We start from the raw sequence: 15,704 nt of genomic DNA, 5'->3' as shown, positions 1-15,704 counted from the left end.
CTTCGAGCTCACAACTGTCACACGACACGAAGCGTCCCACAAGACAATTGTAGAGCCGTTCCAATGTTGTGCCACTAAAGCGTGAACAACCGCTAATAACACTGGAGGCTTGAAACGTGTCTCTTCGTAATCCAAACGAATATAAGGTTTGGGAATATATGTCGTGAGAGAGTAAAGATTACGATGTTTCAGTATCTCAGTACATATTTTAATGCGGAGATGTATCTCATACTTCCATCTCATGGAAGAATATAGTGAACCACCGTCTTAAGTGAGAGTGTATTCATTAGCCACATCTATAATGTGGCGATAACTGTCTTCGCTCCTGCTGCTACTGCTGCCATCCCCGAATCTAAGATGTAACAATATGTGTGTAACAATATTGTTCCGTTTTGTGGGAGTCATACTGTCCAATTTTTATTCAAATTGAAGGACGAGGGGGAGAAAGGAAAGGTAAAGGAAGGGATTATTGATATCAGCTGCATCAGGACATCGTGCGGACCGAACCGAGGTCCCCTGTTGTGTTAATCACTGCGCCACCCGGACATTATGTTCGTCGCAGTTCCGCGGGCTGCTTGACACGCCTCTCGACTAACCCACATTCCCATCTAGCGCCACCTACCTGCAGTCCCTGTTCATTCTTCTAAGCTCGCTACTTAGAGATTCCCGCAGGAGGTCGGACGTAATTGTGCACCCACAATGAATGTGGTGGATCCATCCCATTGAGGAGAATCAGCTGTCTTTTCTCTCGGACATGTGCAAAAGAACAGACATCGTGCTTTCATTTAATGCACTTAAATTTCGTCGTCTTTTAATTTAAAACTTTTATTTCTGTCCGCAATGTATGATTTTACCTGAGCCCACGTGATTTCCATTGCTCTAAAATGGCAATGATATGGAGAAAGGCGCCCCACACTATGACCATTTTATTCTGCAATTTTATCAATCTCATAAGTGATATTACATTATTCATGCCCTTTCACGATTTCCACCATTTTTGCTTTTTTTCATTTCCCTGTCAAACGAACTTATGCCATTCTTGTCTGTCCACCCCACTATGTCACTCTTCCTGCTGTTGCATGTGCAAACTTTGTGTAACTGAACGGAGTGATATGGTGCACGATTGAATGTTATAATTGAGTTGTTTTGTACGTTTGGAAGCAGAGAGTGTACGAACCATTCTTTAAATTCCCTTCGCGTCGTTTCCCCTTGGAACTCCCCCCATTTCTTTGATGTAAACAACAACAAAGCATTTGGAACAAACTCACCTATTGTTGCAGTACGTAAAAGGATGCCTTGACTGCCTTTTCCAGCTGGAGCTTTCATTCTTTCTGGAGCAGTGCCATCAGTCCTCGCAGTCGGCGTGGTATGATCAACATTTTCCAAACGACTTCGCGAGGTTTGGATTTAGATAGTTGCCTCAAAAAACAGCATCTCCAGGCAACGAAATCCTCCCTTTCAGTCAGAACACTTTTTCCAGGAAACTGCAGGAACCAACTGCTGCTCTTTCAACTCCAGGAAAAACAGACACGGAACTTGTTAATTTTCAAGCTTTTTCCAATGAAACCATATCTTCTTTAGTATAATTCAAAGGCGGGTTTTTCGTCTGAAAAACAACTCACTATCTCCAATGAGACAGGCAGCTTCTTCCGGTTGGGATATCCCTTTCTACAAACAAGTACCGGATTTGAAGATTCAAAGATTTGTCTGTAACGCGCATTCACGAATCCATGTTAATTTCGTATTAAGATTTGTACAGTATCAGCTGATCGGTAAGAGTTGCACAGTTCTCAGTTTCGGAAGACAAGCAATAAAACGGTCCCTCTCTCACACCCTCTAACCCTGCGGTGGCTGCACTACTTATCCCTCTGCCCTTTAGGTAAGCGGCCAACTTTAGTTAGCTCATGGCGGTACTGACCAACCCAATTACAATTAAGCACATGTTTAAATATTACTGTCTGAGTAATTATTTTTTGTGTGTTACAGAGCAGGAGAACTACACTCTTACGAAGCTCTTAACGTTAGCTGACGTTTATGGTTGCGAATTTTAGCTGCTAGATGCGCATTATTATAAAATACAGCTGAGAACCGCGGACCACACGAATGCTTCAATAGTTTGCGACCGATCTAGCATATTAGCTCAGCACCTGTACGTATAAGGATTAGGATAAATCAAGAATTGAAATGACGATCTTCTTGAAGCTACTGCCATTTTCCATACGATAAATAGCTGTTCTTAGTATGGACAAGCGAGCTAAAAACTAACGTATGGCCGTGTGACAGTGTATACTGAAATAGCTTAAATACGCAGAGTATCATGCACAATTGGGTATAAAACAAGAACGGGGATTCCGAACTTCAACACTGGCTGCGGACACAGCATCAACTTACCGAGAGCCCTGTCTGGACCAATGATTAACCAGTCGTCGGCGCTGTTCATGAGACCGTGCTGGAGAAGGACTGCTGGTCTGCGTTCTCCTTCCGTCAAAGGCGATTTTTTGCCATAGGGAATCCTGAACATTGTCAGTACGTAGCCATCTTCAGTCGTCACTTCATATGTTTCGACCGGATACCCATACTTCGTAAGAAGGCCAGGCTGCAAGAACATTAAAACAGGGATTTAGTGTGCACTTCATAATATACAATGAGAATGATGACTTGGGTCTTAATTCCTAAGGATTACCCGTGTACAATGATTTAAAAAAGTTTGTCTCACAGAAGCTCTCTTCTTCAATTACACTGGTGTGCAGAGCTTAAGGAAAAAGTAACTTTTGCATGATGTCTCACTGCCTAGTAACATAGCTCACTTAAACATGGACCACACACAGAAAGAACTACTACAGTATGTACAGAAGGTAGCTGAAAGAAATAAGCATTGAGACGGAAGTTATTTTTAAACATTTTTTAAAGGTGACTGTCAACAGCCGTAAAATTAGTGTTTGACCATCAGCTGCTTTTATTTTAAACCCAAATATCGACCGGTTTTACCCACAGACCATCTTCACGGATTACGGTTAAAACATGAAACTTCCTGGCAGATTAAAACTGTGTGCCCGACCGAGACTCGAACTCGGGACCTTTTCCTTTCGCGGGCAAGTGCTCTACCATCTGAGCTACCGAAGCACGACTCACGCCCGGTCCTCACAGCTTTACTTCAGCGAGTATCTCGTCTCCTACCTTCCAAACTTTACAGAAGCTCTCCTGCGAACCTTGCAGAACTAGCACTCCTGAAAGAAAGGATATTGAGGAGACATCGCTTAGCCACAGCCTGGGGGATGTTTCCAGAATGAGATTTTCACTCTGCAGCGGAGTGTGCGCTGATATGAAACTTCCTGGCAGATTAAAACTGTATGCCCGAACGAGTGCCCGCGAAAGGCAAAGGTCCCGAGTTCGAGTCTCGGTCGGGCACACAGTTTTAATCTGCCAGGAAGTTTCATATCAGCGCACACTCCGCTGCAGAGTGAAAATCTCATTCTGGAAACGGTTAAAACAGTTTAAGCCACAACATCACATCTGACATTACTTAAATAATGGCCACGCCTCATGTGTAGAGTATGTCATCAATTCCAGTATACGAGACAGGACTTCTAGAAGCAACTGTACTGCTCTGGTTACGCTTGTTATTAGTATGTTTGCTTCTAAATATCCTGTGTCTTTTACTGGAATTCATGACATACTCTACACATGAGGCGTGGCCATTATTTAAGTAATGTCAGATATGATGTTGTGGCTTAAACTGTTTTAACCGTAATTCGTGTAGATATTTGGGCTTAAAATAAAAGCAGCTGATGGTCAAACACGTATTTTATAAGAAAGTTACTTTCGCCCTTAAACTTTGCATTCCAGAGTACTTTGCATGTTGGTCATCAGCGTGAAAAGTAGAAATCTGAATTACCAGCCTTACAGAAACACTTGTTATTTAACGCACACATTATTAATATACATAAAAAATAGTAATCGAGCAAGATACAGCTTAAATCTTTTCCCAAGTTAATCTGGACTGTCCTACTGCCATATTTTTTCGAAGCATGTTAGTATGGTTGATTCAACAAAATATGATTGTCTTAAGAGAATATGACACTTCATAGATATTAACACAATAGAAATAAAATTTTCATGATCGAGGAGCCGAGGAGGAAAAAAGAAAGAAAACTCAACGGAAAGTGATTCCCTATAGTTACACAGTTTCAAACTATACCGAGGGAGGTGGCGTAGTTGTTAGCACACTGGACTCCGCATTCGGGAGGACGACGGTTCAACCCTGCATGCGGCCATCCTGATTTAGATTTTCCGTGATTTCCTTAAATCGCTTCAGGCAAATGCTGGGATGTTTCCTTTCAAAGGACACGGCTGACTTCCTTCCCCATCCTTCCCTATTCCACTGGGACCGATGACCTCGCAGTTTGGTCCCTTACCGCAAATCAACCAACCAACCTATCAAACTATATGAACTGTAATCACTGAGTAAATAAAGTCTTTCCCAGCTGGAAGGTAGCTCCCAGTGACAAGTGGAGCACCTTCCTCGATTTACATGTCATAATTTATTATTTCATACAATGTTTAACATTTTATGAGTTAATACATAAAAAAATATGCTTTCATGTTTTTCTGTGTATTAATTCGTACCACTAAAATTTGCAATTTAGCATGAGAAGTCATAATGGGCAGAGTAGGAAAAATAGAGAACAATTCAACAGCGTTAAGAATCGTGTTTAAGGTAAGAAACTGAACACCAACATAGTCTATGTTGAAATGAAAATATTAGTCAGCAGTAATTGGCTGAGTTAGAGCTCCTAGTGGAGTGAGTAAAATGACGAGATAGATAATACTGAATGATGATATTTATTTCCTTTTGTACCCTTATTGGTTTCTGTGTAACATAATCCAGTTAAATGGACAGGGAAATAGTTCTACATCCACGGAGAAGACGTCGCGTCGCAGCAACGTTATGTGGACGTGCATTGTTTTACTGAAAAAGCGCCTCATCTTTCTGTCGAAGAAATGGCAGTAGCACGTAGATAGCAGCCCGTGTAATGTAGCGGGCACTGGTTGCTTTACCCTCCCAAAACAACAAATGTGATCGCAAGTTGTATCTAATTCTCTCATCCCCCGCCACCACCACCATGAAGCCTGGGACAGAGACTGTATATCGTGGGCGAATGCACTCTCGAGCAGGCAGCTGACCATCTCTGCGCCATATACTTGTATTTTTATCACTCGCGTACAGACAGAACCTATCTCGCCACTGAAGACAAAAGAGCGGCATTCTTCTCTCCAGTTAACTCTTTCGCGACACCAGAATAGCAATTTTTGATGGTGTCATGGTGCCAGTTGTGGCCTGACCAGAGACGCACGTTATCTTAATCCTGTTGCAAGCAGATGCTTGCCAATGGTCCCTTATGACATAACAGGTCCAATATGTGCCCAGATTTGTCTTTGGATGATGTTCATTCGGCCACCGCTCTTCAAAAAATGTGTTCATCTTGAAGTACGTCTGCACTGCGCGGACGATTAGAAGCTGGTCTGCGGGTGAGGGAATGTTCCATAGACCAACGTTGAAAACACTGACACACCACTGATCGTTGTGTCCAACATGTAGAGCAGTCTGTCGATAATCCACCCAGCTTCCTGCAGGTGCCCACAATGAGACCCCATTCGCATGGCTGAAGCTGTTCAACAGTAGTATGTACTCGTTGGTGGGGCATGGTTGTACCCTAGAATGAATGTTGTTCACCTCGAAACTCAGCCCAGTTATTACCTGCGGATTCAAAGTAGAGAGCGCACAGACAGATCTTCTGAGCGCCTTCTCATCGACGATGACAATGAGAAAAGAATGACTAACAATACAACATTTTGTACCCTGGGGCCAACAAACACAGTTCCTAAGGGTGTTGCAGCTTCTGCGGCAGTGTAGAGCAAAGTTCATTCTTTTCAGCTAAACACCCCAGCAGGCTGCGAGTGGGGCAGAGGGGTTCCGAGTTGGGAGTATTTGGGAGGGAATTTCCAGTTCCAGCATTTGACTAACGGAACTAATCGGAATTGAGGGGCTGGAACTATTTTATTTCTAGGTAAACACCGTCTCATTCAAAAATTATAATTGTGTGTGTGTGTGTGTGTGTGTGTGTGTGTGTGTGTGGATTCTTGGCCAGACGATTCATCTTAAACGTCGCCACATAGTCACGACAGCAGAGGCGTTACATAGAGCATACTGAAGTGTGTATTCAGTGATATTTATTGTCTGCTGAACGTGATAGGTTTCCCACTAAAATTATAGCTACTCGCTATGCCTGTGGGGTGTCTATGTTCTCATGGAAACCGAACACGCAGACGTTGCAATACCTTTTTATTTGCTGTCCCAAGGGATGTCACATCGCAGCCGGCGCCAACATACTCAGTAACATCAAACTAACACGACTTACCGCGTCGAGGTGCACGTCCTCATCGTCGGGGCCTCCGCCTATCAGACCTCGCTCGACGACTGTGACTCCGTCATCGCTGACGGCTGTGTCCTGGTCGACAGTGACGTTCTTCTCGTCGCCCACCGTGGACGCCTCTTCAGCGCTGCCGCAGAGGACGGCCGAAAGGACGACAAACAGCCAGGATGCACCACGCATTTCTGCAAAACATATACCATGTGGGAACTTCGCTGGTGAAAACCTGTAAGTTCCACGTAACGTTACACACAACGCAGCAAAGAGCAGATAACGCGCGACAGACAGACAGACGTTCACGTCTCTCATCGTTCTCATCGTTAGGCAGGTGGTTCAAATGGCTCTGAGCACTATGGGACTCAACATCTTAGGTCATAAGTCCCCTAGAACTTAGAACTACTTAAACCTAACTAACCTAAGGACATCACACACACCCATGCCCGAGGCAGGATTCGAACCTGCGACCGTAGCAGTCCCGCGGTTCCGGACTGCAGCGCCAGAACCGCTAGACCACCGCGGCCGGCGTTAGGCAGGTGGATTTGCGGCAAAGTCACAACTGCCTTTTCATGTATTTATGAAGAAGCAAAGGTACTGATGCGCACTTTAATGTTTACCCCGCATACTGGCGCTCTGCCTCGGACAGTTACGACAGTTAGACCGAGCAAAGTTATGAGGAACGGAAGGGATCTACAGTGGGTCAGTAGCCGTATTAGAAAATTGCCGCGGAAACAAAGACAGCTGCATCACAGGTTTTACGAACTCAAAGCGTAGTGGACAAACAAAAGTTGAGTGAAACCAAAATGAGCGCAAGGCATTCTTCTGTTCCTAAACTGTATAAATGACTAAGGAGGCAATCTGGGCAGTCGTCTTTGATGGTTTGCGGATGATGCTATCATTTACCGTCATCAGAACAAAACCAATTGCAAAATGATTTAGACAGAATATCTGTATGGGAGAAAAGTGGTAATTGACCCTGAATAATGAAACACATGAGGTCATCCGCATCAGTACTTAAAGGAATCCGTTAAATTTCGGCTACACGATAAATCACACAGATCTAAAGGTTTCCAGTTCAACTAGACACCTGCGAATAACAATTACGGAGAACATAAGTTCAAACAATGACAGGTAATGTTGTTTGGAGGCGACGAAAGACAGTGTTTTATTGGCAGAACACTTAGAAGATGCAACAAACCTACTAAAGAGACTGCCTACACCACTCTTGCCCTTTCTATGCTAATATACTGCTATGCATTACGGAATCCTTACCAGATACGATTTACGGAGGACATTAGGAAACTTCAAAGAAGGGAAGCTCGTTTTGTATTATAGGGGAAAGAGTGACACGGACATGATACGGAAATTAGGGTGGCAGTTATCAAAACGAAGGCCTTCTTTGTTGCGGCGAGATCTTTTCACAGAGTTTCAGTCTACAGCTTTCTCCCCCTAACGCCAAAATATTTTATTGACGCCCATTTATATAGGGAGATATGATTATCGTACTAAAATAAGATAAATCAGAGATCGCACTGTAAGATGTAAGTGGTCCTTTTTACCGGTCCCTGTTCGAAAGGGACAGGGTGGCAGTTATCAAAACGAAGGCCTTCTTTGTTGCGGCGAGATCTTTTCACAGAGTTTCAGTCTACAGCTTTCTCCCCCTAACGCCAAAATATTTTATTGACGCCCATTTATATAGGGAGATATGATTATCGTACTAAAATAAGATAAATCAGAGATCGCACTGTAAGATGTAAGTGGTCCTTTTTACCGGTCCCTGTTCGAAAGGGAGAGAAGTGTCGTGGAAGAGGTTCGACGAACCATCTGCCAGGCACTGAACTGCATACTAGTTATTCAGGTGTAGATACAGGTGTAGATGTAGAAGGAGAGACATTCTAGAATATTTCAGTCGATACGAAGCAAAACTTTTCCGAACGATCTAACAATCCAAAAAACTTCTTCTCTTATATAACATCAGGGAGTGAACGGAAGTCATCTGCTCAGAAACTAATTGGCCACAGTGGCACTGAAACAGATGACCGAGAGAAGGTGGAAATATTGATTTCTGTCTCCCGAAATTGTTTCACAGCGGAATATCGTAGTACGATTTGTCCTACCAGTCATCGCACAAATTCCGAAATCGTAGTATCGAGACAGCTATCACGGAATGAAAAATCAACGGAAAATACTGAACAGTGAAAAGACGACTGCATCGAGTGATTTGCCTATGAGGATATAACGAGATTATGCAAAAGAAATTACTACCTTTCTAGCAGTATTTTATGATAGGTCGCTGCAGCGACGAAGAGAACCAAGAGATTGGAAAAAGAAAAGGCAGCTCATTTCCAATTTCAAGAAGGGTCGTCGGACATAATGAACATAATTATAGACCTATATAAGGAACCGTCCCCCCCATGAACCATGGACCTTGCCGTTGGTGGGGAGGCTTGCGTGCCTCAGCGATACAGATGGCCGTACCGTAGGTGCAACCACAACGGAGGGGTATCTGTTGAGAGGCCAGACAAACATGTGGTTCCTGAAGAGGGGCAGCAGCCTTTTCAGTAGTTGCAGGGGCAACAGTCTGGATGATTGACTGATCTGGCCTTGTAACATTAACCAAAACGGCCTTGCTGTGCTGGTACTGCGAACGGCTGAAAGCAAGGGGAAACTACAGCCGTAATTTTTCCCGAGGACATGCAGCTCTATTGTGTGATTAAATGATGATGGCGTCCTCTTGGGTAAAATATTCCGGAGGTAAAATAGTCCCCCATTCGGATCTCCGGGCGGGGACTACTCAAGAGGACGTCGTTATCAGGAGAAAGAAAACTGGCGTTCTACGGATCGGAGCGTGGAATGTCAGATCACTTAATCGGGCAGGTAGGTTAGAAAATTTGAAAAGGGAAATGGATAGGTTAAAGTTAGATATAGTGGGAATTAGTGAAGTTCGGTGGCAGGAGGAACAAGACTTTTGGTCAGGTGATTACAGGGTTATAAATACAAAATCAAATAGGGGTAATGCAGGAGTAGGTTTAATAATGAGTAAAAAAATAGGAGTGCGGGTTAGCTACTACAAACAGCATAGTGAACGCATTATTGTGGCCAAGATAGACACAAAGCCCATGCCTACTACAGTAGTACAAGTTTATATGCCAACTAGCTCTGCAGATGATGAAGAAATAGATGAAATGTATGACGAGATAAAAGAAATTATTCAGGTAGTGAAGGGAGACGAAAATTTAATAGTCATGGGTGACTCGAATTCGTCAGTAGGAAAAGGGAGAGAAGGAAACATAGTAGGTGAATATGGATTGGGGGGAAGGAATGAAAGAGGAAGCCGCCTTGTAGAATTTTGCACAGAGCATAACTTAATCATAGCTAACACTTGGTTCAAGAATCATGAAAGGAGGCTGTATACATGGAAGAAACCTGGAGATACTGACAGGTTTCAGATAGATTATATAATGGTAAGACAGAGATTTAGGAACCAGGTTTTAAATTGTAAGACATTTCCTGGGGCAGATGTGGATTCTGACCACAATCTATTGGTTATTAACTGCAGATTGAAACTAAAGAAACTGCAAAAAGGTGGGAATTTAAGGAGATGGGACCTGGATAAACTGAAAGAACCAGAGGTTGTAGAGAGTTTCAGGGAGAGCATAAGGGAACAATTGAAAGGAATGGGGGAAATAAATACAGTAGAAGAAGAATGGGTAGCTCTGAGGGATGAAGTGGTGAAGGCAGCAGATGATCAAGTAGGTAAAAAGACGAGGGCTAATAGAAATCCTTGGGTAACAGAAGAAATATTGAATTTAATTGATGAAAGAAGAAAATATAAAAATGCAGTAAATGAAGCAGGCAAAAAGGAATACAAACGTCTCAAAAATGAAATCGACAGGAAGTGCAAAATGGCTAAGCAGGGATGGCTAGAGGACAAATGTAAGGATGTAGAGGCTTGTCTCACTAGGGGTAAGATAGATACTGCCTACAGGAAAATTAAAGAGACCTTTCGAGAGAAGAGAACCACATGTATGAATATCAAGAGCTCAGATGGAAACCCAGTTCTAAGCAAAGAAGGGAAGGCAGAAAGGTGGAAGGAGTATATAGAGGGTTTATACAAGGGAGATGTACTTGAGGACAATATTATGGAAATGGAAGAGGATGTAGATGAAGACGAAATGGGAGATAAGATACTGCGTGAAGAGTTTGACAGAGCACTGAAAGACCTGAGTCGAAACAAGGCCCCGGGAGTAGACAACATTCCACTAGAACTACTGATGGCCTCGGGAGAGCCAGTCATGACAAAACTCTACCATCTGGTGAGCAAGATGTATGAGACAGGCGAAATACCCTCAGACTTCAAGAAGAATATAATAATTCCAATCCCAAAGAAAGCAGGTGTTGACAGATGTGAAAATTACCGAACAGTCAGTTTAATAAGTCACAGCTGCAAAATACTAACGCGAATTCTTTACAGACGAATGGAAAAACTGGTAGAAGCCGATCTTGGAGAAGATCAGTTTGGATTCCGTAGAAATGTTGGAACACGTGAGGCAATACTGACCTTACGACTTATCTTGGAAGAAAGATTAAGAAAAGGCAAACCTACGTTTCTGGCATTTGTAGACTTAGAGAAAGCTTTTGACAATGTTGACTGGAATACTCTCTTTCAAATTCTGAAGGTGGCAGGGGTAAAATACAGGGAGCGAAAGGCTATTTACAATTTGTACAGAAACCAGATGGCAGTTATAAGAGTCGAGGGGCATGAAAGGGAAGCAGTGGTTGGGAAAGGAGTGAGACAGGGTTGTAGCCTCTCCCCGATGTTATTCAATCTGTATATTGAGCAAGCAGTAAAGGAAACAAAAGAAAAAGTCGGAGTAGGTATTAAAATTCATGGAGAAGAAGTAAAAACTTTGAGGTTCGCCGATGACATTGTAATTCTTTCAGAGACAGCAAAGGACTTGGAAGAGCAGTTGAACGGAATGGACAGTGTCTTGAAAGGAGGATATAAGATGAACATCAACAAAAGCAAAACGAGGATAATGGAATGTAGTCAAATTAAGTCGGGTGATGCTGAGGGAATTAGATTGGGAAATGAGATACTTAAAGTAGTAAAGGAGTTTTGCTAGTTAGGGAGTAAAATAACCGATGATGGTCGAAGTAGAGAGGACATAAAATGTAGACTGGCAATGGCAAGGAAAGCGTTTCTGAAGAAGAGAAATTTGTTAACATCGAGTATAGATTTAGGTGTCAGGAAGTCGTTTCTGAAAGTATTTGTATGGAGTGTAGCCATGTATGGAAGTGAGACATGGACGATAACTAGTTTGGACAAGAAGAGAATAAAAGCTTTCGAAATGTGGTGCTACAGAAGAATGCTGAAGATAAGGTGGGTAGATCACGTAACTAATGAGGAGGTATTGAATAGGATTGGGGAGAAGAGAAGTTTGTGGCACAACTTGACTAGAAGAAGGGATCGGTTGGTAGGACATGTTTTGAGGCATCAAGGGATCACAAATTTAGCATTGGAGGGCAGCGTGGAGGGTAAAAATCGTAGAGGGAGACCAAGAGATCAATACACTAAGCAGATTCAGAAGGATGTAGGTTGCAGTAGGTACTGGGAGATGAAGAAGCTTGCACAGGATAGAGTAGCATGGAGAGCTGCATCAAACCAGTCTCAGGACTGAAGACCACAACAACAACAACATAAGGAACCGTCATTTAGCTGTAGAAATATTGAACATTGAAGCGTGTCTGCATTTTGAATGTCCATTGTATTAACAAATTGTTTCATGTGACTCCACAGAAAAAACCTTAAACATCGAGAGCCACCAAACTTGCAGGCTACAGACCTGGTCTCCCTCTGCCTATCCATTTTCCACGACTGATATTGCCTTGTGCATCTGCGACAGTGTGACTGAAACAGTGCTCGTAATTATTGATCTGCAAGGTTCTTGTGATTACCGCAATAACATCCTGACATTCTGTGGAACACCTGGGAGTGTTTATCAACAGGTCGACTTTTGTTGCCAATATCACATAAAATCAGCATTCAATAGTGACTCAAGTAGAACATTCTACACTACCAGAAAGAAAATGCAACACAATCAAGGACAAGTAATTTGACAGGTAGTTCAACATCGCTGAAGTATTGTATAACAATTTTAGACCAAATGAAACGCACATGTCCCAGTAAAGGGCGTCCAGTCGCACCAGACAGTGTACTACCTCTCTCTGTTGGCAACCCAGGCGTGTATTCGCACACGAAAATAATCATAAACATGCCATCCTGCAATAGTGCTTCCTGTGCACCTAGCGCCTTTTGTTGTAAATCGGCACTAGAGAATGATTAAGTTCTCATTTCATCGTGCCCCATACGTGTTCAACTGGCGCGAGATCTGGTGACGCCGCTGACCAGTGCAGCTGTTTTACACCGATAAAGAGCATGTTGCGCCGCAGTAGACGTATGTACACTCGCATTGTCCTGCTGAAAGAATACATCACCTTCCTTTCGAATAAATGGCAGTAGCATGGGGTAACAGCCTGTCCACTGTGGCGAACACTGGTTGATTACCTTACCCTACATGAACATCAACTGTAAACGCGATTTGTAATTGGTGGCCTCCCCCCTCACCACATCATGAAGCGTCGGATGAACCCTGTGTGTCGTGGACGAACGTACTCCGGAATAGGCAGATCACCGGGTATATGCACGCACACAGAACCTACTCTCACCATTGGAAACAACAGCGCGTCTTTCCTCTCACTACTGCACAATTTCACGACACAGGAGTAGCTATGATTGGCGTTGTCGTAGTCTCAGAGGTAGCGTGACCAGATTAGCGCGTGTTCTCAGTCCTGCTGCAAGAATATGGTTCCAAATGGTCCTTGATGACACAGCAGTGAAAATGTGAGCAGATTTCGTACTTGTATGATATTCGGTCTACCACTGCCACTCGCACAATGCGTCGTTCCCGACGGACGTCTGTACTATACGGACGACGAGAATCTGGTCTACAGATGTAGGAATGTTCCACAGACCACTGTTGAAACCAGTAACACACCAGCGATAAACTGTGCCCATCATATGCACCAGTTCTTCGATACATCCATCCAGCTTCATGCAGGCGCCCACAATCCGACCCCATTCATATGGTAAAGCTATGGTTGCGTACTAGAATTAAAGTTACAAACACTGTTCATCCCTAAACTGAGCGCAACTGCTACCTGCAGAGTCAAAGCAGAGAGAGCATAGACAGGCTTCCGAAGCGTCGTGATCGCTGGTGACCGTGAGAAACAAATGACCAACACCACAAAGCCTCAGTATGCACGTATTATAGCGAAGAGCCACTGACACAATCCCTGAGGGTGTTGCAACGTACGTTTTAATTAGTCCCTTACTCAGGAAATGAGCGTACGGGGAGTACATGCAATAATCCTGCACTGCCGCTCATGGGAAAGTCCTAGTGGAGGTGGTTCACCATTGCCTTCCTCTGACCTATTAACAAGTGCCAAGTGTCCGCCGTGTGGATGACTGTGGGAATGATTGCACAGTGTAGTGTTTGGTTAGGGTTGTCACCAAAGAAGGGAAGAGAGAGGGTGAAACCCAGTACCGGCAAATAGCCCAGTCCTATCGAGAAGCACCAAGGCGGCCGCCGTACGGAACATGATGAAATGAGAATCGTTCTCCAGTGCCGATTTACAGCAAAAGGCGTTAGGTGCACAGCACACTCTATCGCAGGATGCCATTTAGCATCTTTATGATCATTTTCATGTGAGAATACACGCCTGGATAGCCAACAGAGGGGGGTTGTACATTGTATGGTGTGACTGTTCGGATACCCTTTTCTGCGAAATGTGTATTTGAATTGGTCTAAGTTTGTTAGCCAATACTTCTGCGATGTGGGACTACCTGTCACATTACCTGTCCTTGTCGATGTTGCATTTTCTTTCTGGTAGTGTAGAATCTTCTTTTTGAGTCATCATTGAAAGCTGATAAGACAGACTGATTAACCATCAATAGTGTCACATGCCATTACTTCATGAGACACTGCGGAGAAGTCTGGAAATAAATTTAGAACGTGGGTGCAAAAATTGCAAAAATTCTGTTGGCACCCACCTACATAAGGAGGAATGATCATTACGATAAAACAAGAGAAATCAGGGCTCGCACAGAGAAATTTAAGTGCTCGTTTTTCCCGCGCGTCCTTCGAGAGCGGAACAGTAGAGAGACAGCTTGAAGGTGGTTCATTGAACCCTCTGCCAGGCACTTTATTGTGAATAGCAGAGTAATCACATAGATGTAGATGTAGCTGTAGAACGATAATGAGAAACTTTTTCATCACCACCTTTCCTGACCTTGCCGGCCAAATACTGGTAGCGTAAATTTCATCCACCACCAGGATTGGAACCAGCTTACCTCCGAGTCAGGCTCCACCACAGAGGCGTGCGTTAGTAACTCTGGCTACGGAGGTGGGTGGCCAGTGCTTGCACAATGTTAAAATTACATATTTTGTTCTTTTTTACGTGATCAATCAGTCTCAAAATATTGGACTTCGGTACCACTTGTCGAAACCCCTGCAGGCATCCTTGCCTTACCTTTCTCACAATCACAAACGACCTTATGAAATCGTAATTAATATTTCGTCATTCATTGTGATTCTGTGCGGACTGATAAGACTAAAGGAAAGCATTAATGACGTATTTTGCTTAGTCTCATTGTCAAACTTCCTTTGTCGTGCACGACAGTTCGCATGTTGTTACATGTGTACCAGTCATCATCCATTATAGCAAAAAGCAAAAGGAAAGTTAACTGCTGATTAGTTAATTGCTGAATGATAAAAGGACCGCATCAAGTGAATTTATAGGTAGAAGCCTAACACTAGAGACAATGTGAAGCCGCCTATTTAGTTCGAGGAGAGGCGAGACGACGGCAAGGTACCTTGCGGCCCCTTAATGGGTTTCTAATGATCCAGTCTATAAACACCTGTGGTACGTCTCTGTGTTAGGAAAGATGTGAAACAGCCGCCAAACAAAACGGTCATTATCAGATGGATTAAGTAAATTTATAAGACGAGTCACAAACAAGTGGGTTCATGCTTTTGAGTTCCCTGATGCCAGTAAAACAGACTCAGATTTCTATTCTTTCTTTTTTGTGATCTAGCTTTTATTTTAAACTGGAAATGATAGTGAACAACGAATTTATTTAAATACTTCAAAAATTTGGTGATTTATTGTTGTTTCACAATTTATCATACGATTGTGCGATAGCGCAGACGTCAC

General features: G+C 43.3%; 1 protein-coding gene across 1 annotated transcript in view; it reads right to left on the bottom strand.

The window, feature by feature from the left end:
* The window catches only part of LOC126199482 (lipase 3-like), a 104,935-nt gene extending 98,321 nt beyond the window's left edge, over nt 1-6,614 (bottom strand). Inside the window, exons 1-2 of the mRNA XM_049936404.1 lie at nt 6,420-6,614; nt 2,392-2,596 (exon numbers count right to left, since the gene is read on the bottom strand). Coding sequence (XP_049792361.1) covers nt 2,392-2,596; nt 6,420-6,614 — 400 coding nt within the window. The remainder of the gene's footprint in view (nt 1-2,391; nt 2,597-6,419) is intronic.
* Nucleotides 6,615-15,704: the final 9,090 nt, after the last annotated feature.

This window comes from Schistocerca nitens, chromosome 8 (assembly GCF_023898315.1).
Source record: "Schistocerca nitens isolate TAMUIC-IGC-003100 chromosome 8, iqSchNite1.1, whole genome shotgun sequence".
In the NCBI taxonomy this organism is placed as follows: Eukaryota; Metazoa; Arthropoda; class Insecta; order Orthoptera; family Acrididae; genus Schistocerca; species Schistocerca nitens.
The sequence above is the reverse complement of the archived record's forward strand: the minus strand, read 5'-3'. Positions and strand labels throughout refer to the sequence as shown.